This window comes from Drosophila eugracilis, unplaced genomic scaffold (assembly GCF_018153835.1).
Source record: "Drosophila eugracilis isolate 14026-0451.02 unplaced genomic scaffold, ASM1815383v1 contig_2152, whole genome shotgun sequence".
NCBI lineage: Eukaryota > Metazoa > Arthropoda > Insecta > Diptera > Drosophilidae > Drosophila > Drosophila eugracilis.
The window spans coordinates 2,391,083-2,412,179 of NW_024573036.1; the positions used below are offsets into that span (position 1 = coordinate 2,391,083).

At 46.0% G+C, this 21,097-nt stretch overlaps 1 protein-coding gene across 1 annotated transcript; it reads right to left on the reverse strand.

The window, feature by feature from the left end:
- Positions 1–8,390: 8,390 nt before the first annotated feature.
- LOC108111162 (gamma-aminobutyric acid type B receptor subunit 2) lies at positions 8,391–20,348 on the reverse strand. Its single transcript, XM_017220534.2, is given in 12 exon segments — positions 8,391–9,776; positions 9,778–10,352; positions 10,510–10,828; positions 11,324–11,599; positions 12,485–12,623; positions 12,953–13,254; positions 13,366–13,728; positions 14,318–14,569; positions 15,197–15,472; positions 15,865–16,008; positions 16,800–17,927; positions 20,237–20,348. Coding segments are annotated over 11 exon segments (3,915 nt in total). The 5' UTR covers positions 17,412–17,927; positions 20,237–20,348; the 3' UTR covers positions 8,391–9,119.
- Between the last annotated feature and the right edge of the window lie 749 nt (positions 20,349–21,097).

The window sequence follows — 21,097 nt, forward strand, 5'->3', positions numbered from 1 at the left end:
GATATTGAAAGGGAAATATGTTCATATTTCTTTTCCTAATTCTCCTATGAACTATTTTGATGACAGTAAAGTAGTGTTAATTTGGAATCCTAGTTGATAATAATTCTTTATTTAGATGCAAAAACAAAAAACGGCTCTGAAATATTATGTGCAATAATAAATGTAAATGCCTTTAACCAGAACAAACATTTGTTATGCAAGAGGATACACTTTTGCCGCTTGATTTTTGGCCGCAAAGGGTTCGTCAGTTAGTTGGCTTACCCCTTTTTCGGAGGGAGCTCAGTGGGCCATGGATTTGCATCTGGCTTGAGAAACGGCCGACAACAAGTTGCTGGACCCGCTCCCTGAAGCCCCTTTGTGTCTGTGCCTTTGGTTTCTGCCAATTGGCGCCGGAGGAAAATGGAAAGCCCAGCCGGTCAGGGAGTCGAGAGGCGATCCAAAGAGCCAACAAGCCAAAGAGTTAATAAAAAGTTGTCGTCGAGCAAGTTTTGCCTTGTATTTCCTCGGTCAAATCCCTCCCCCAGAATTCCTCCTCGTTTCCTCGTTTCGTTGTTTTATGGGCTCAGATTCAGCTTCAGCGGCTGCAGCGTCAGCATTTCTATCGCTTCAGCTTTTTGTTGGTTTTCCACTTTTCACTTTGGAGGGTGGCAGTGTGGGGTGCCACTTGGCTTGTCTTGCGGCACTGCGTTTCGTTTCTGTTTTTATTTGCATACAATTTGCCAGTTTATGGCCGTCAAGAGCTGGCTCTGGTTTTTCGCCCGCTCTTCCCTGGCTCTCCATGGGCAAATATATGTTATTTGTATTTATTGATTTCCAAGTGAAAACATTATTGAGGTTGGCCTCGGCTCCGTCATGAAAATCGTTGCGTACCCAAAGCAAATTTGCCCTTGTTGTAGCGCCCTCTCGTTGAAAATGTCGAACAACAAAAGGACTTCATTATTATTGGCTTCGTTGTGTGTCTGTGTGCGGCTGCCAGGATGCGGGATGCCGGGATGCCTGGCCCTTCGTGAGCTGGCAAACTGATTAAATTGAATTTCATATGCAAAAGGTGAAACTCAATCAAGAAAACATAAAGGCGGCCCACACACAAAATAATACCTAGCCGTGAAAATAATTTTCAGTAACGAGAATTCTTTGTGGCACCATTTTAAAAAGATTTTTCTAATAACAAAACTAGAGGTGTGGATATCTAAAATATGGAGAAAATCAAAAGAAATCATCTGCAAATGACACCTTTTTTCTCTCTCTGTAAGTATTAGTGTCCGGATCTATCTGGATGTGTGCGTATGTGCGAGTACTCGGATTAACCAAAGCCAAGGCAAGGCTTTGCGGCTTTGTTGTGTGGCAGTGATAGGCCCCACCCCTCGAACTTCGACCCGCCACCCACTGCTCACCTTCCACCTTTGCAACCTTTGAGGTTGAAGTTAATAGCAAAATGGAAATTAAAAGCCACTCGGTCAGAGGAATAGGGAAAATGCTAAAAAGTCTGGGGAAAATTGAATGACTCGCAATCGCTTGAATAGGAAGCTGCAACTTTGAGACCCATTGTAGGTCTACACAGCCACACCTCCATTTTCCCACCCTCCAAGTAGGGGGTACTTAAAAGTAAAAGCCCTGTTCGCTGGCCTGTTGTTGCTGGTTTTATGTTCATAGCTTTCATAGGTGATAATTTCATTTGGCCAAATCAAAACCTGAGACTCCCACACACTCGCCAACAGCCAACAGCCAGCAGCCAGCAGTCAACAGCCAACCTGAGCCTCATATATCGAGCTAATAAAATTTTAATGAAATTACGAGGGCCTTCTCGTCCTCCACACTCCTGCACTTCGACCCTTCTCGTAATAATCACGGTCGAAAAATTTTATGCCGTCTACGTGGCAAAACACTGAACCGCCGAAAAGCGGAGCCACCGAAAAGGGGAATTCAAGTGGAGCATAAAAGGAGCTATTAGCTGGCATATTTTTCCCCATTTCCCCCACTCCAACCCGTTCTCTTACCCATTTCCCAGTTCATAGCCCATTCGCGGCGTTGAGGACACGCACATTTCGCCAGCCATTTTGGAGTGCACTGAAACGAAAGTCGCACAAATTTAAATAAATTCATGACGAACCTTTTTTCATGTTCTCATATTTCGAATATATTTTCATTTAAAGGCTTAGAGGCTTTCTCAGGCTGCGATATTTCATGCATTGCCTAGCAACTTTTCAGTGTATTTATCCCTGTAAGCTTGTAAGTGTGGGTGAGTGGGCGTGGCACACCAGCAGTGTGTGAGTGTGCATTAATGATGCATTGCATCTGCCTTTCCGCGTGTCAGCTTAAAACGCTTCGCATCGCTTAATTAGAGGTGAACAGGGGCGGGGGCCAAAGGTGAGTTCGGGGCACGTGCATTTTAACTGACTTCTTGTCGCGTAATTGCAGAGGAACACAAGTTTTGATTAAAGTTTTGCCCAACTACGAGAAGTTTACAGCCAGAGATGAGCTACAATGTTTGGGTCTGTTATGGATTGCCTAAAGAAGGGAACTAATCCTAAACATTCCTAATGCAGTATCATAATCTTAACTGCTAAAATGAGTAGTCTAAAGGTTAGAGTTTATTTGGTATTTTAATTATTTTAAAATAAAGATCGGTACCCATACTTCATTAGCCAGAATAAAACCCTTGATGAAGTCAGGGTAAAAGATTTCGATGAAACTTTAACAATATTATATAGCTTAGCACTGGTCATTAAACTACCATAAAAACTTAACATTTTGAGGGAAAAGGGTAAAGCGTTTACCTTTTCTGCTCTGCACTCATCTCTGACCTGGCGCATTACGCATACGCCGCGTGAGCCCGGAAAACTTTCCCTGCAGTGACGTCTAATTAAAACTTATTTTGCAGTTTGCCAAGACAAAGGGATGACTCCTCCCCCAGCCCTATTTTATAGCTGCAGTTGTTGTTGATTATGTTGACGCCAATGGAAATATTTATCAAGTCATCGCGTTGCAGGTGCAATATATGGCATGTTGCCGCTGCTGGCAAACAATGCAGATTACGCATACGTCATGTGTTGCATGTGTGGCCGTGGGAAGCGCGTGTCAAGTTGTGTTGCCCAAAAAGTTAAATGAGGCGCAGCGTAGCGAAACTTTGTCGCTGATTTTGACACGTTTGGCTTAGCCTTTCACCTCCGTTTAGGCCCCGTCCGCTCTAATTAAAATTTCAGCGGCTGGGCGAAATATAATGCGGTTAAGTTGCACTAAGCCAGCTGAATTTAGTGTTTCTGCATTCCAGGGCTCGCTTTAAGCTTCGGATCCCCAAAGGATTAACTCTCTGCTATATGCTTCCAACCCAGAAGCTTCGGGGCTAAACATTGCGGTGACCAGGATTCAGACTGGGGCGACATCTAATGACCGCACGGCTCGTTTGCTTCATTTGCAGTGAAATGGATGCACAACCGCAAATCAAACACAGCACACTGGGTTGCGAAAGGGTCGAACGGGCAGAGAAGACAGAGGAAGCCGAGGGAGATGGCCAGGAACTCAGCCACCATGAGAATTGAGAAATTTTCCAGAAAACGTTTTGACAGTTGAACTCTCGGTCCGGTTATTTGATCTCCGCTCCTGGGCACCAAGCACTTGGTCTGGCCATCTCTTTTTTCGGAAGGCAATGGTTCCGTTTTCAATAGAAATGCAAATCAAATTCCGTTCCACTTCGACGGTTACCATTTACAAGGTAATCCGATCATGACGTATGTGGGCAGATTGTAGGGCCAATATTTAAGTTATTTCTCGGATTTGGCAGGCCGTACCTTGTCAAAACAGAGGTGGCTGGAAGAAAATTGCAGTGGTAAAAAAATTAAACTCTAAAGACTTGACAAAAGAAGAGCTTACCATAGTGAATGTCGTATTACTTAAGACCAGAGAGAAAATGCTCCGAATGTGATAAATACTAAATCAAGTTGGCTGCCACATGGACGTGCCACATAATCATAATGCGAAGGAGCAGATTGGACAGCAAATATTGCCAGCTATTTGCCAGATTTGAAGGGATTGCGAATGCTTAAGCGAATCCTTGAGCTTCTGTTATTTTGTGGTTCATTACGTTCTGGAGCGCAAAATCAACGATGTCTCGCTTCTTGGCGTTGTCCCCGAAGTTTGCATTTTCCCCGATAAACTCGCTCATACTCGATAAACTCGAGCGTAGACACGTACGACAGTTGCTCTTGCCTCGCCCCCGAAGGACACTCTTTCCCTGAGATTTCCCCGTTCTGCTGGCTTCTCCATCAACAGTTTGTGGCAGCTTGTTGAAATTAATCATTTGGCTGCCAAGACGCAGTCTTCGCCTCGCCTTTTACACTTTTATGGGGCACTTGGGTTTGCCAATCGTTTGAACCATTATCTCCTTAAACATTTCAGATGATGTTGTATTATTAACTGAGTTAATGCTATAGTTACTGATGACTATGAAAGATTCGTTTGCTGATTTATGTTTGAGATGGCTTTTGAGCCAAGATCAATGGCAGCTAAGGGCCTTAGAAATAGAAATCCATTGATAGGGTATATGAATTTTGGGCTTCTGAACTTGAATCTCCAGTTTCTTAACCAGCTTCTGCCGCCTGCCTCCCTCTTACTGCCATCTACAGCAATCAGTTGGCAGCCTCGACTTCTCTTTCTCATCTGTCGCCATGTTGCTACTTCCGTTTCCGCTTCTAGTTGGCATTACGTGTATGTGTGTGTGTGTGTGAGTATGTGAGTGTGCAGTGTGTCAACAACATTATGTTATTTCTTCGTCAGACGTGCGCGTGTGTGAGTGCTGGCATGCCACTCGCGTAATTTCCCATGGTAACTGAACATGTGAGTGCATCCTCATCTTCCACATCCACATCCACATCCACATCCAGAGCCACATTCACGGGACGACACTTCTATTCCTGCTGGCAGCTGTTTCCTGTCTTTTCCAGTTGTCGCGACAATAACGGCGAAGATTTTTCCCTGCATTTGTTTACAGCTAGCTTATAATAAATTGCAATCATGACTTGAATGGCAACAGCTCAACCACTCGCCATTTCGCTGACTCTGATTGTATCTCTCGGAATTTGCATGAAGTCGGGCTCCCCCTCAACTACCGACCGCGCCATGAAAATTTTCAATCAGCCGCTCTCTGGGCTAGAAATCCGTTTTCCGCTACTCGTTTACCATTTCCCATTTCCCACTTACCCGTTGTCGCTCGGGTGTGATTCCTTCGCCGCGATTCCCCCGAGATAACCAATTAGAGCGCCTATGGCCTGGCACCTTTAGATCTCACTTCACTGCGAAGAAAAAGAAATAAACGAAAAAACGATAAATAAAAAGTTAAAAAATCAAAAACAAATTATAAGAAATAAAAAGCTTAAACCATTTAAAGAAACTAAAAGCGGGGCAGCAACGAAGGAGTAACTTCAAAGTCATCACAAAACAATCTCCGTTTTTGCCCTCAGTGTTCGCATCTCAATTAAAAGTGCGAGTTGTCATCAGTGCGGAAAATGTTTAACGTGAATGTTTTTATGCCTGATTAAGCAGAAGGATCCGGGGATGGGAGCCATAAGAGATCCCGACCTGTGTGGGAGAATATTTTGTCATTTTCAACGCTGACAGCAGCCACGTAGCTAAAAAGAAAAGTTGAAAGAAAGGCCGGAGGAGGGGAAAACTTTTTGGCCAACATTTCGGCATCGCTTGGCTTTGGCTTTTCCCCCCAAATTCCTCAGTTCTTCCCGCTTTTCCATCACGAGGCTTTTGGCTTGTTATGTGTTGCTGTTTCAGTTCACTCGCTCCTTTGAATTACAGGCAGTGCATGGCAGGCAAATTTATTGGCAAATTGGGAGCACAGTGGTTTCCTTTCATTTCCCTTTTTCTGGCAAAGGGCACGTGTGTGTGCTCTCGCACTTGAGTGTATTTTTTACAGCTTGCTTTTTGTTTATGTTGTTTTTATTGATTGAAAATAACTTAGTGCCGTTTTATGTGCCACCTCTGGAGGGGAAAGGGGGAATAAACTCGAGCGCTTTATGCCAAAGGTAAATAAAGTGCAGAAGCTTGTGGAGGTCGGGTTCCTCGTGGGAATCATTGCAGACCCTTGAGCATTGTTGCCAGCCATACAAGAGTGTGTGTGGGAGTTCTCCCGATGATAATCCTGAATAATTAGCGGGAATTGGCGCGTGGCTCCGCAGAGACACCATCGCATCAAGAGAGATCTGCTCACTTAATGCACTTTGGCATATGCGTAAATTGCCTTTGGAGCGGGTGCTAATTAAGTGGGCTTTGCGCCCGGGGGCTCAACTTTAATGAACCGACCGCAGAACCACCGGGGCGAGACCCACCAAAGGGAGCCGCAAAACCAGAACGGAACATTGTGTGTGGTGCCCTTTTTTGCGCGTGGGCTCAACCTGTTGACCCAGCTGCCCATTTGTCAATTCCGGAGAAAAACATGAACAGTGGCGTATGTCGCGAAGGAACCAAAGGGGTTTCAACTCCCCCGGGTATATAAAAACGCCAAAGTGCGGTCTATCCTATATAACATATTAATAAATAAATAAATCAAGAACATAAATAACCATTCTTTTAGTACAACTGAATATTAATGACATTTTCCTTAGATTTCTCCTGCAAATGATACCCGTAAAGAAAGCTGATGAAACATTTTATTCCTGACAAACTCCCCGGGAAATTCAATCTGATATGGCCACTGAACATGTCCCCATTTTTATTCATTTCGTTTGGTCGTTCCGTCTTTTTTGTGGGTCTGTCTCAGGCTCCGACTTGACCATATTAATTAGCTTGATTAAAATTAATATTTGCGCAACTTTTGCGACTCCACAAAATGTTGTCGTCGGCTGGATGAAGCGAAAGCAAATGGGGATGCAGAGGGCAGCAGCTGTGGCAAATATGTGCAATAAATAAACATTTCGCCGCTGTGACAGCCCTTCGGGCAGAAGGTACTCCAACTGTAATAAAGCAAATATAAAGACAGCCAGCTCCGTTTTATTGAGGGGAAGCGGAGCACGACCTGCGACCCGCAAGCTCCGACCTCTGACCTCCAACCGACAAACGTCGACCGACGACCGACGACCGTGAGCCAAGTGGCAACAAAGTGCGCGGGGATAAATCCTGATGCGTCTGCTTGGAGCGACGGAAAATGGGGACTGGAAGCCACTGAATGGAGCCATGAAAAATGTTGGCGTATTCATTCGTTCTGGCTACGAGTGTCGCCGTCACATCTATCCCCTGCCACAGAATATTTATGCACACAAAATAAATATTGCAGAATATATAAAAGATATAAAAAAAGATACTTTCCCTTCAGCAAAGAGGCTACATGTGCTTATTTGAATATTTTAGTTTCATTTAAGGATACATCACCTGAAAGTAATAATGAGAATTAGAAAGCACACAAATAGCTCTCCATATCTAGTGGCTGAGATTTCTCTCGGTGCAGTTGTCCCTTGGAAAACACGTCCTCGTTGTCGTCACTGTTTATTTGGCCGATTCCGTTTCATGTGCTTTTTGTTTTACGAGCATAAAGATAAATTTACACGCCACCAAACTCACGAGGATTTACGGAGGGAAAATGCAGGAGCAATGGACCAGGAGACGGAGGAGTTCAGGTTAGGTCGACCGCCCGCCGTTTTCGGTCATCCGATTTATTTATTTATTTATGGTAACAAATTGCAGCGTCAACTTAATCACCGAACTCTATTAGTTTCGGTGGCCATTGTGCAGGACCCGGATCCGCCCGGCCAACTCATTTCACGGCTTTGTACAAAGTCATTTCTCTTGGCCCGCCCGACATTTGTATCTGTATCCGAATCTGCAGCGGTTTCGGTTCCCCCGAGGCGGCACTCAATAAAACAAGTTTAATTAATTAATCATTATTCTGGCTTGGCATTTCTGCTTAGACTTTTCTGTTTATTCAAGTTATTCGAGTGGTTGGAAGGGGGAAGGTGTGGAGCTTGGACTTTGGACTTTGGATTGCGGAGTGGAATCGAATTGGATTACAATGCTAAAACTTACGGCTTAGTCTTGAGCAGTTCTCAAGTGCTTTGGCTTTCGCCCTACGTCTCTGGACTCCTACATGATTCATGGTTCGTCTGCGATGATTAATCATACAGCCTTGACTGCTACCCCTACTCTACTCTGATACTGATTCTGATTCTGATGCTGGTTCGCGGCTGATGCTAACTCTAAACTTTAAGTACGATACTTAGTATTGCTCACTGGATACACTGTAGATACACCGCAGACACAGCCGTCCTGCGGCGGCACAACAACAAGAAAACAAACACTAATGCAGCTAGTTAAGTCTAGGATAATAAGTGGTAAAGGGCTAAGGAGAGGGTTAATCACAACTGGCGGGGAAAGTGGAACTGGCCGACGATGAGAGCTTCTACGTGGCCCAGGGTCGATCACATTGCGGAGGAGGTTCTACACCGAGAGATGAGATTAGGACTTTAACTATGCTTTAACGAACTCGAGGTTAGCCTAACAATTATATAATTTAAAGATCATTTTTCCTACAACACCTTTAATAAATACCCACTCTGGCAGAGGGCAGCTAATCATAAATAGCGATGCAAAGAAAGTTCTGAGCTTTGGACCGTGAAAACCTTAACACAGCATAAAATCAATTTTTATAATTTACAAAATATATACAAATTTGGCATCTCGAGGGGGTATAAGTTCCATTCAATAAGCGAATACTGATGACAGTTTTTAGAAAACTTTGATGGTATTAAAAACGGAGACTCAACACGAATATCTAGACGAATTCTATATGTTTGAAAATTTCTTACTTTAATTTGTAAATTTCTTTCTAGTTCTAGGCACAGCACAAGGTGCTGGCGGTTTTCTCGGTGCAGCTGCTTCTGCTAGGCTCAGGAAGATGACTAGCTATGGGAAGTTGGCGAAGTGGGGGTTCCTACCGTGACTTATCTAGCGTTTACCCTAATGCGTTTGATTGCTTTAAGCTGATGATTGGTCAGTTGCACACGCTCTTAACTGGGGGCAGATGTCGTGGGCGTGTCGTTAAATAATTGCTTGGTGTTTCGCTTCTAATTGACGAGGATTTTGACTTGGACAGTGGACAATGGTCAATGGACAGTTCATCGTATTTAATCCAGGCCATTCGCAGGCGTCTGCTCTTCCTCCTGGGAATCGCCGAGGGAAAGTCTCGACTTAGCCGCCGTCTCCATGGATTTCCAGGTGCCTCCACTGGTGGCATGTTGCAGGGAAATGCGAGGAATGGACTTGGTACTGCCCAAAATGGAGGTACTATCTCCGGGACGGTCCTCGGATTCGGCCAGGGCACTGAGACTGCAAGTGGGCGGCAGGATGCGGTGGGGAAAGCGTGGTGAGCCCCTCACCCTTTCCCTTAGGCTTGGAGGTGGCTGCACCACCGAAGGTCTCCGGTTGCTGGGCAACTGAAAGTTCACCTTGGTTTCCAGCAGCTTCACATACTTTCCACCCAACTGCTGGTCCCCCTGCTCGCCTCCAGAAATAGTGGGGATTGGCAGGAAATTCGGATCCTTGGCCAGATGGTCCAAGTGGGTGCCGCTTTTGGTCAGGGAACCCCTGTGGATGGGTTTTAGGTGATTGCCATTCGGGTGGGCGGACGATTCAACGGGGGTGGAATCCTGATTGGGGCTGTTGTAGATGGCATTGCAGGAGGCCGTTTGCGAGGAGGGAATCAGACGGGTAAACAGACCCATGTGCGATTTGAAGGCCGCCTTCAGACCCTTCTGATCGGCCAAACTGGCCGTGGATCCCTTTGTTACTTGAGGTGGTGCGCGAAAATATCCCTCGTAAACGATTAATCAAGCCTGTTTTAGCCTCTGTGGCCTGCTGGTGGGCTAACCGGAGGTTTATTAGGTCCTGCGCTGGCAGGCAGGCCTCTTCCAATTGGGGTTGGGATGCAAAGGTCACGGAACGCCTCATTGGGATTTGCATGTACTCCGCTGAGGGCCAACTGGCCCGGGGAATCACCGGTGGCAGCACGGAGAGCAAAAGATTCGGCAGAATTCCCGATATACTAGGAGTTCGGGTTTTACTGGCTGCCGCAGTTTGTGAAATCCCGGTCGTAACCGTTAGTTCCGGCTTCAGATGACCTCCTCCGGTTAGGAGTGATGTGGAGGATGAAGTCGTTGTGGATGTGTTGGTAAGTCCCGATTCCAGCAGCCGCTCCAGCTTGCGAATCTCGGCGTCCAGGGCCTGGATCTCCTTTTTGTAGACCCTGTTTTGCACCTCAACGCGGTACTGCAGTTCTCGGCGATCATCCACCACGAACCGGCGTGTGTTGCACTCCATCTTGAGGCCCATGCTGTGGATAACCGGGTCGATTATGTCGTCTGTGGGCGAAATGGTGTGTTTCAAGGGGGTTAATGGTCGGTTAAGAGCTCTGTTATGTTTCGGGAAAGTCCACGTGAGATTAAAAGGGGATGAAGTCAGATGTATTTTGCATATTGTTTATGATTACAATATCATGTTACGTGAACTAATACTCACTTCTGGCCCAGATGTCGTGTAGCTTTGGGATGAAGAGCAGGCAAAGGGTTGCGGTGGTGCTCGTTAAAATTAGAGCGGTGATGGTGATGAAGGCCAGGGTAACTCGCTCTGAAATCAGGTTTGCCAGAACCACGACAATGGCACTGGTGATGACCACACTGTAGACAGACACTCCGATGTACTGAGAGTCGTTTAGGGCAGGGATCTTCACGTGGCGAGTCTCCCAGGCCATGTAGACACCCACTACGAGAAGGAGACCCTTGTAGGCGTACAGGACACTTAACCACGTTTGGGTGTGCTGCGAACGACAGACCTCAACCTGAAAAGGATTATAAGATAAACAACTTTATTCCCATTCAGGCATTTTATTTATTTTCCGAATTTTAAAGAACGCATTGCATTGCATCCACAAAGTAAATAAATAACAGTCCAGAAAAAGTGGACATGTTTTATATTCAACCTGCTTTTGTTGTTATTCCTAGCATCTGCGTTAAATAGAACATTTAAATCGAAATCAGATTTAATTAAATAAATAATGGGCAAGGCAAATAATATTTCACTTTTTTGGCCTTTTATTTTCATTTGCGATAAGCAAATATGTTTGCGAGCTTTTGAATTTTTGATTTTAATCGGCGACATTTTTGCATTTTTCTTTACGGACTGCAACTATACACTGCAGTTCCATAAAAAGCCGATTAAAATTAATAAACAAATGCTTTGAAACTATTTCCCACATGACTGGAAACGAATAGATTAATTCAAATGGGAATTAGTCTGCCAATTGCAGGCACTTTATCGTTCAAACTTGTCTTACCTGTGGCTGGTAGACGACACTCCTATCGGTGGCACTGATCTCGAGCGTCAGGTTGTGAAGATGCCGCTCCATGGGATCGGTGACCACCCACAAAGTTACGAGTAACGCATCCACCAGAAGCAGGCCGCCAACGAGCAGGATCAGCTGGATGTCCTGCAGCATTTTGTCCTTGAAAACGCTGCCGGTGCGCGTGAAGATCCTGTGAACTCTGTAGGTCTTGGCAAACATTGATCCAAACGCGAGCGAGAATCCGGCGGAGAGCAGATAGACACGGGCCTGTGGAGCACAATAAGCGGATCAGGTTAGGAAAGGTAATACTGTAGCAGCACTAAGTGTCATGTCAGGCAGACCCAAAGAAAACAACGCCGACGGCAACATTGAGGGAAAACAAGTCATCAATGGACCACAATCCTCGGAGTGGTGGAGGCTTTGTTGGGCGTTTCAAATTTATGCAAATAAAGGAATATCACAAAAGTTGTAAATTTCCGTGTCATGTGTTTGCATTTTCCTGCCACCCCCTACCACAACTCCCTTCCCCTGCCGCACGAGGGCCTCAACAATAACAACAACAAACAGGCAACTGGAAAAGCGGAACAGCAGGAGAAATGGTTACAGAAACAGAAACAACAGCGACCAGCAAATTTCCCAGGAGTGGTGTTCGAGGCAGTTGTTAAGGGGCGAGGCGGAGGGGCAGTAGATCTGGTTGGGAAGCTCGTCAAGCTCGACTCGGCTTCTAGCTTAAAGAACAGCAGATTTGCAGTCAAATCCGACGGCTATTTATAGCCAGCAGGGGCATTGGAGTTTCTTGAAAATACACTGGACAAAATCCACCATTTAACTCACTAAATTACAAGCTGACTCAAGCTCAAGTTTTACCATTCAATTTAATTGATATTTATTAAAGAAGCTCTCTTATCCCTCTAAAAGACACTCCTGCATGTTGAGCCATTCTCCTATTAACATTTCTCCCAGTGCATTAATAAAGCAAACACATGAACGCGACTCGAAAGTTAGCAGCCTGAAACTGAAAGTCATATTTGATGAGAACCCCACATGCTTGCTTACACACCAGAAACCCGTCAAAGTCAAACAAAGAAGGCATAGTGAAAGGGCGGATGAGGAGATGGATGGGGACTTCGGAGCCGAGGGATAACAACTCACCGTGCAGACCGTGGCGAAGGAGTCCTCCGCCGAGGGCAGCGTCGAGTGGTCCAGACCCAAAAGGATGACGGTGGCGTATACAAAGATGCAGCCCACTGCGGTGATGTTGCTTAGCTTGGGGCTGGAAAGTTTAATTGCCCTGTGGAGTGAGATAGGAGACGGTCATGGTTATGAGTTCCCGTCGAAGAGAAAGGAAACAGCAGAGTAATCATCGAGTGTGGAACATCTATATTAACCTACTAGCCACCAAATTTTTAAGCTAAAAATCATGAAAATGGTGGAAAGTAAATTATAAGTCTCACACTGAGATGAGGGAGAAAGAAAATCAGGTAAAATATTATCTGAAGGTAAGGAGAAAGATAAATCTCAACCCTTTGAATCGGGCACTAAATATTTTATAGGTTTTTAATGGAAATTCAAAAATTATACAAGCCATAAAAGAGTAAGCCAATAATTCTTTTCCCTTACTTGAGCTTGCGAAAATGCAGATTGAAGGCGAGGAAGGCGATGGCCAGGGCGATGCCCACGCTAGAGAGCGTGGCGATGGTGTAGAAGGCCAGAGGTGCGATGGTGGCCACCCGCAGCTTAAACACCCGCTTGGCGATGGGCACCTGCCCGCTGTGCCACTTCACGGGGCGGCACCGGGGACACCGGAAGTCCAGGGCATCTGTCGCTGGATAGTAGAGAGCCACCGGTTCCAGCAGACCGCGTTGGATTTGATAGAAGGCAGTGGTTCCAACGCGATCTGGACCGCTGAAGGAAACGGGACCCTAAAACAAAAATATATTTTATCTAAACTATAAACTCCAAATTTTACAAGAGGAACATTGGACGTGTCCTTAAATATTTGGTTCGAGGGGATGTTGGGCTTAAACACTCACCGAAACTCCTAGGAAGTGGAGCTTGCCCATCTGCTGCAGGAACTCCCAGGCCATGTCGCTTCGCGTGTAATCGAATCCGTCCAGCTTCGATTGCTCCTCGTTGCGACGCCAGTGCTCCTCGGCGGCTTTAAGCGCCAGAGCAATTGCCCACACGGCGTCGTAGGTCTGCGGTGCATACTGCGATATTGCCTCCGGGAAGAGGTGTCCTCCGCCGCCGCCTCCCACACCCCGCCGCCGGCGCCGACGCGAGTCCAATTGCGGTGCAGTAACACTGATCCTGGAGCCAGAACCGGAACCAAATCCATCCTGGCCATGGAACTGGGCGGATTGCTTGCGCAGCTGAGAGTTGAACATGTGATTGTTCTGCGAAGTGGAAATGCGATTAAAAGGACCACGAATGCCGCAGGAATGCCGCCAGTAATGAGATGGCCTATACCGGCTCCTCATCCCGGATTTGCAGCCCTCCCACTCCTGCCACATTTTCATGACCAGCACTAAAAGAGCCATAAAAACGCGTCTGCGACGGCGAATGCGAATGCGATGACAGGCAGGACTTAGGCGGCCCACTTGGCAATCACCATCGCCATCGCTAAAGCCATCGCAAACGCAATCGCAGCCTCGGGATTGTCTAATCAAATAAATCATTTCATTTTGGACGAGCGCAGAAAGGACAGACAAAACAAGGAGCAGGACAACGAGAAGGACGAGACAGTTGTCTGTTCTCAAACGGAAATCACTGGGAAAAAACTGAACTGAAGTTTAGGAAAATACCATTAGAAGAAGGCATATGACGGCCATGACGGTAAGGTAAGTCTTAAGCTTGATTAAAAACAGAACGACAGATACTTCTACTTTTCCTCTTCCAACTTTCTCCTCGTTCTCCGAAGTACCCTCGAATAAGATATGGAAAATGGAGTCAACTTTTTCTGCCAGTGGCGCCCAGCCAACTCACCAGTCCGCTGTAGCTGACGTTGTTTCCAACGATGCTGTTGTGCGTGGACACCACGATGAGGTTCTCGACAGCCAGCTGCAGTTCGTGGTTAGAGCAGGCGGTACGCTGGTCCGGCCACCAAGGGGCGCCCATGCTCTCGTGGAGAATCCAGGCGTAGTCCGCACCGAACATTCGAAGCCTGTAGGCCTCGCACAGGATCTGGGGAGCCAGTTCCTGCGAGAAACTGCCGATGATGATGCGCGTGTCCGTCTCCTGTGGCGATACGAACGGAACGGAACGGCATTTGGCCATTTGTCATTTGTCATCCTTCGATTAGCCCTAGTACCCGCCCACACTCAGCAAAAAAATGGCCAACAATCATGCGGAAATGGAAGCTCTGGGCGATGTGGTCTGCTAATGATGGGACATTTATCCATGCGATAGAACAAATCATTTTAAACAAAAAACATGTTGTTTTCCGGTGAAAATATTAAATTATGAGATAACTTTGTATTTTGGAAGTGAAAAAACAATTTGGGGAGTTAAAAACATAAATATTGCTGTTTTTCAATGAAATGGTAAAGCAGTATTTTTGGAATAACATCAACTTTAAAGCAATTCATGCAAAAGTGGTAACTTAATGTGAGGAAAACTAAGATACGTTTAATCCAAATAGTAAAACTTTTGTTTAATTAAAAGAGCAAACTGAAATCATTATTATTGTTGTGGGAAACTCAATTTTAGTTTTGTTTAATGTTTTTCTTTCATATCAACATTTTGATTGTTTATGTTTCGGCTTTGTTTTCTAAAAAAACATAAATGTGCCATAAAATCATACAGCAGTTGGCATTTATTGTTAATTTGCTGGTGATGTGAAGCTATTTATAGTCTGGGGCTCACCCTGAGTAGCAGCAGCTGCTCCTTGAAGTCGGTGGCGGCAAAGGTGATGGTGGCGGCACAGGATATGTTGGCCGCCTCCAGTTCGGTGACCAGGTTGTTCACCGCCAGCGAGTGGACCTCCTCGTTCTGCGAGAAGGTGGTCACCGTGCCCCAGCCAAACTTCCGGATGAAAGCGATGCGCGCCGGATTGTGCGAGGAATCCGGGGCCACGGTCCTGTAGAAGTAGGGGAACTCCCGCCTGTCGCTCAGCGCCGGCGACGTGGAGCCGAAGGAGACCTTTAATCGAAGGAAATCGTTAGAGTATCCGCGTATGCGTAAGGTCGCTTAAAATGCAAGACATGCTTCTAGGAATCCAGCCTTCGGGTCATGTGTCTTCCCGGTTTGCCCTCTCATTTAACCATAACACACGCACAGCCGAGTTGAAACTTCAAAGGGCAAATGCAAATGTTCTAAGTGAATTTGTGGACCTCATAATTTGTGGGCCGTGGAAATGTTTATGGCGCCAAGGTTTATGGGGTGCTGGAATCGGCTGGATTCCGCAGCATTTATGCTAATCGAGCTACGCACGTGAGTTGATTAGATTTTTGAGAAATTGCCCGATTAGAGGCATGGTCGTATGAACCCAATGAGGTGGATATTTGCATTTTAATCAGTCGCAGGTGACTCACCTGCACGATGTTCCAGTAGGGCACCACCTTCGCCAGGCTCTCGGTGACCTCTGAGCACGCCGATCCCAGCAGCATCACCATTCTCGTCGAGGGCTGTGTGTAGATGGCGTGGAAAAAGCGATCCACGCCCACTCCAGGATCGCACTGATTGTGGGATTGTATTAATAGCGGGAAAGTGGGAAGAAATGGAGGAGTAAAGGGCATCAGAGATGAGCAGTGAAGGGCAGAGCAAGCAACGGGAGCAAAGGACGCTGTTCACCGACTCGTTCCGCCGCCATAAAAAAGCGGCAAGATGGCGCAATAAACATTTTTAAAATGTCGACTTTGATAGAGGCACAGCAGGAGCTGCGGCTCCAGATATGACTGTCTGCTTCGGTGGATGTGCATATGCACACACTCGAAAAAAGGAATCCTTGACAGATCTAGTTCATGAAATATTGAGTGGAATTGCCAGTAGTGGGGCACATTAACTTAATACTTATAAGAAAGAGGAAAGCTTTACAATTTACTTCTATAACTACTTTAGAACTTTTAATATTATAATTGTAACTCAGATGAATGACATAGAAGTCATAGTCATTTTCAGCAACATGTTGTTATCTATCATGGAAAAGGACTTGACTTCTAAGAAGATACTAATTATTTTCCTCAGTGTCTGTGTTTTTGAACATTTGCGTGCCCCATCAAAAGCGGCAACGAGTCATCGTAATAAAAGCGCCCGAGACAGAACGTTGATGACATATTTGCCCCTCTTTTAGGGTCGCAACCGCAGCTGCTCTCCGCTCCGTTCTTGTTGCTGCAGATTTTCTTATTAAGTTTTAATGTTGCACGCGCTACTAAATGAAAATTCAATTTCGTAATGGAAGAGCGCCACCTAGAAGTGGCGTCCAACGGGGGGTGTACTGGAGCCATCCGACTTGCTAGCTTCTACTCACCTGGGTATCGTTGGTCACGAGTTCGAGGGTGTAACCCGGCAGCAGGCGCTTGCGGTTGATGTGCTCCACGGCCATGGTGGCAGCTCCCAGTTCGCTCAGTCCATCCGGCCGTGGTCCCCTGGATGTGGAGAGCTCAAAGAGTCCGAGCAGCACGATTTTGCCGTGATTGCGCTGCATTTCGGCCTGCGACATGCGGCGCTCGCTCTCGAACACCTGGTTGACCTTCAGGTAGCGTTGCCTTGGCGGCAGGTTCAGGGGGAAGTGCGCTTGGGAGTGGGAGGCATTGGTGCTTCCAGGCAGATTGCTGTGTGAATTGAGGCGCTGCTGGCGGCGTTTGACTTTCGTCCTCTTGTACTTCCAGTCGGCGCGCGGGGGGACACCCCCGGCAGCCACAGCCAATGTCGATTCTCCGGGTGGCGAGCTGGATGTGCTGAATGTGCTAATTGAGCCAGCACCTGGCCTAATTGCCTCATAGCCCAGGGCCTGCAGCTCGGCTGATGACTCCATGGCCGCCGCTGCTGCCGTTGTCCAGGCAAGGGCCAGGAGTAACCGTAGTCCCACGGCCGGCCATTGGCCGTATCTGGTCCTTTGGCCCGGTTGAATTATGCGCATCCCGTCGGCAATGGCCAATGGCCCATTAATCACCAAGGCATTTGAATCACCGGCTATCAGAGGCTGCAGCAACAAACAAACACGAGGCACACAGCACTGACACTGGCACAGGCACAGGACACCGGAATATATATCGCCTTTTTATGCACTCTGCCGACAGGATACGCTTATCGCTCCTCTTCCGACAAGCGGCTCTTCCTCCTGCTGGTGTTCCTGCTCCTGCCGCTTCCTCCTGTATCGGCGTCAACTTTATCGCCTTTTTATTGGCCTCACTTTTGCTCGCATTTTGTATCTTTTTTCTCTGCTGCCTTTCACACACTCACTCTGCCAGGCATTCGCCCATAAAAGTATGCAATGTTGAGGATATTCTCGATGGGTCCGATTGACAGGATTGGTGACACGGAAAAAAATTTCACTACAATTTGTTGTCCGTACTCCGGGCTGTCAGATAATCAAAGTCACTACTCATGGGAAGAGTATTTCCTTTCGTTTATGTTATGTTCACAGTTTGAGGACCTTTTTTAAAATAGGAGGAAGAGTCGTAGATCGTTGAATTAGTTTTTCTTTCTTTAAAATCACGTTTAATTCACATTCAGTTTAATTTCATTTATTTTCATTTTTGAATCATTTAATAATGCTTTTAAACAGCAATAAAAGAGAAAACTCAGAAGCTAAGGTACAGAAAATTTATAAAAATGGGTCACCTATGTAAGAACATCGATTTTTCTCCATGTGAAAGTGAATGGTCACGGAAAAACCAAATCAAAATGCTTGGGGAGCCCCAAAAGGCATTTTCACGCCAATTTGCCAGTTGAAAAGGATTAAGACGAAGTCTTCGATGAAATGGACACCCTCTTTCCCCCTCTCCACTCCCTATTCTCCAGTGGTTGTTGTGTGGCTGGCACTCGGCCATTATTTTTTATGCTAATGGCCCAAACATTTTGCGCTTTCATTGCGGGCTTTTGGGTTACTTTTTGTCGAGTCTCACGCGCCACAGATTCCAGTGAACGTTTCTCTCTGTATGCGCGCGTATGCATAATTGTTTCGAGATTACCAACTTGCAGTCCCCACCCCGCTCTCCCGCCCTTCCAGCCACCACTCTGCCACTCACCCACACCTAAGCCCACTTTATGGACGCTTTCTTTCGCGCTTTCTGCTTTCTTTCTTTTCTTGTAGCACGCTTTTCGCTGTTCGCCTAAAATAACTTTTTGGCCCATTTCGTTGGGGAGCCGCTTTGTTTTGTCCTCCGAACAGTGGCGTGCCCCGAAGGGGGTTCCACCCCCACTTAACCCCTCTCTGGCTCTTGTTAACCCCTGGGTGCACCGCCTACTGTTGACGTTTGCCCTCTACTCTTGCCCTCCTTTGCCTAACCCCTTTGCCACCCACTGGGCTACTCGTGTAACTAACAACTCATATTTGTACGTGTACTGCCGAAAAAGAGGATGACAAACTAACTAAGTTTGTGCTACTCACTGAAAGAGTAAAGTAGTAGGAAAATATGGAAATTTCTCCAGAAGTTGCGGAGTAGTCGTTCGGGGCTATAAAACTTTGATATCGATTAAACTAGTTGCCTGCTTTATTGGGAAATTTTGGCAGCTTAGCCAGGAAATTTAATTACTAAAATGGACAAGCTGCCACGTGCTAAAGGACAATAAAGGCAATGGCTTTAATTCGATTTAGTATCAACTTTAAATTCTTTAGAAAGTTATTTAATTTAAGCTAGCTTATCGTTTTATCAATATTGACAGCTCAGTTCGGAAACCAAATTATCAAGAGAGCCACGCAGCAGTGCAGAATAAACTGCATATCGACTAGAGTGACTTAAATTTAGTGCATTCATTTTTCAAACTGACTTTAATTTAGTCCGTTGACATTATTTAAAAATATGGGTATGGCACTTGAACAAAATTCAAGGAGTCTGCAATTGATTAATGAAAGAAAATTGGAATACTCGAACATAATTCAAGCATCTTTCAATGTGACAAACAATTTGTGGGATTTACTTCCAAAAAATAAGGTGTACTTAAGTGGAAAGCTGCCATAAAGCGGAATTTTCGTGTGACATTTTCGAACTTCTCCCGAATATTTTGCCAGTGCAGCGCACATTTGAGTATATGAATATTTAGCCGCTGCTCTGCTCTGGTCCTTTCTATTATTCTGCCATATTTCACAATTGTTGCCGTGGTATTTAAACCTGCACTTATTTATGGCCATGTGTGTGACGGCCCCAGCCCCGTCCTCCCCCGCCTTGGCCATCGCCCGCTTTAGTTGTTATTTTCATGCTTGACATAAATTATGCAAAATGCTGGCTGCATTTGTTATTCAGATTCCATATTTCGCTGCTCGTCGTGTGTAAACTGCAAACTGCAAGCTGAAAACTGAAAACTGCAACTGCTGGCGACTGGCAAAAAATGAAAGAAGGAAAGCTGGTGGGACCATGGGAGTTATGTGGAGTGTGCTGAGCACTTTGCCCATTCAGAGATTCAGAGATGCCATCCGAGAAGCGATGTCAGAATGCCTGATGCGATTTGTTATGCAGCCAATACTCAGCTGCAGGCTGGCGGGTGTGGGGAAATGGCTTCGGGGATTTCCACAGGGATTACCACAGACAATGCAGATCCGCTTTTTTGGGTTCACTTAACTAGTATGCTCGATTAGCAGGCTTGCGAGCATTGTGTCTGTTCAGTCGAAGGAAATTGCATTCATAAATATTGCGTATACGACACGTAGAACACTCTCACACACACTCTCTCACACTGTCATACAAATGACAATTTATTGGCATTCATACATATTTGAGCCATCATTTAATTTGTTATATTTACTCTGCACTTTCGCCCACGAAACCCGCACGACGACGGAGGCTTAGACCCCTCGAGGATCTAGACTTATACACCCGGGACTTTTGCCACTGCGACGTGCAACCTACGAGCTCCAGACCGCAACTGTTGGTCGCCGTCGAAGACCCGCTGCTTTTGTCAGACGAATCGTAGATTGAAAGGACATCCTCCAAGGAGGCTGGGTCTTCAATTTCCATCATCAACCTTCAACCGGCTTCTCTCGTTTCTCTGCTGCAGACTGCGCCTGCGCTGGGAAAAGCGCGCCAAAAATTCATTCATGAAAAACTTAGTCGGAGTTGGGGGCGGACGAGCAACAAGCTGTGGCAATTGAAAACTGAGCAGGAAAAGTTTAACTTTAAATTATGTAAATTAATGCCCAACATGAAACTAAATAATTTGCAACTGTTTTAATGAAAAATTCATTTATCCCGCTGCCAGAAGATTTCGAGAAGCGAGGACAGCTGTCGATTCGCATTGCCTGTTCTGGAGGATCGGAAAATGTAGAACAATGGCGGGCTGACAGCGAGGACACTCTTAATTATGGCTGCATTGAGTCTGACAGTCAGTCAGTCTGAAATTGAAATGCCCGCCTTGGCGTTTGTTAAGCATTTCCATTTCGCTAGCAGGGAAAGAGGCAGTCGCAAGTTTTCTGCTTTTCAGTTTTCCGTTTCTCCCAGCTCAACTCGGCTTGCATAATATGCCGGGGATTATTTTCCTTTCCATTTTCTGGCTGGCCTTTTGCTCTGCTCGGTTTCGTTTTTCGTTCCCTTATTGAGCTGCAATGAAAATAATTTGATTTGATTGCTGCTCCTCACCACCCCACTTTCACCCGCCCTCAATGGTCTC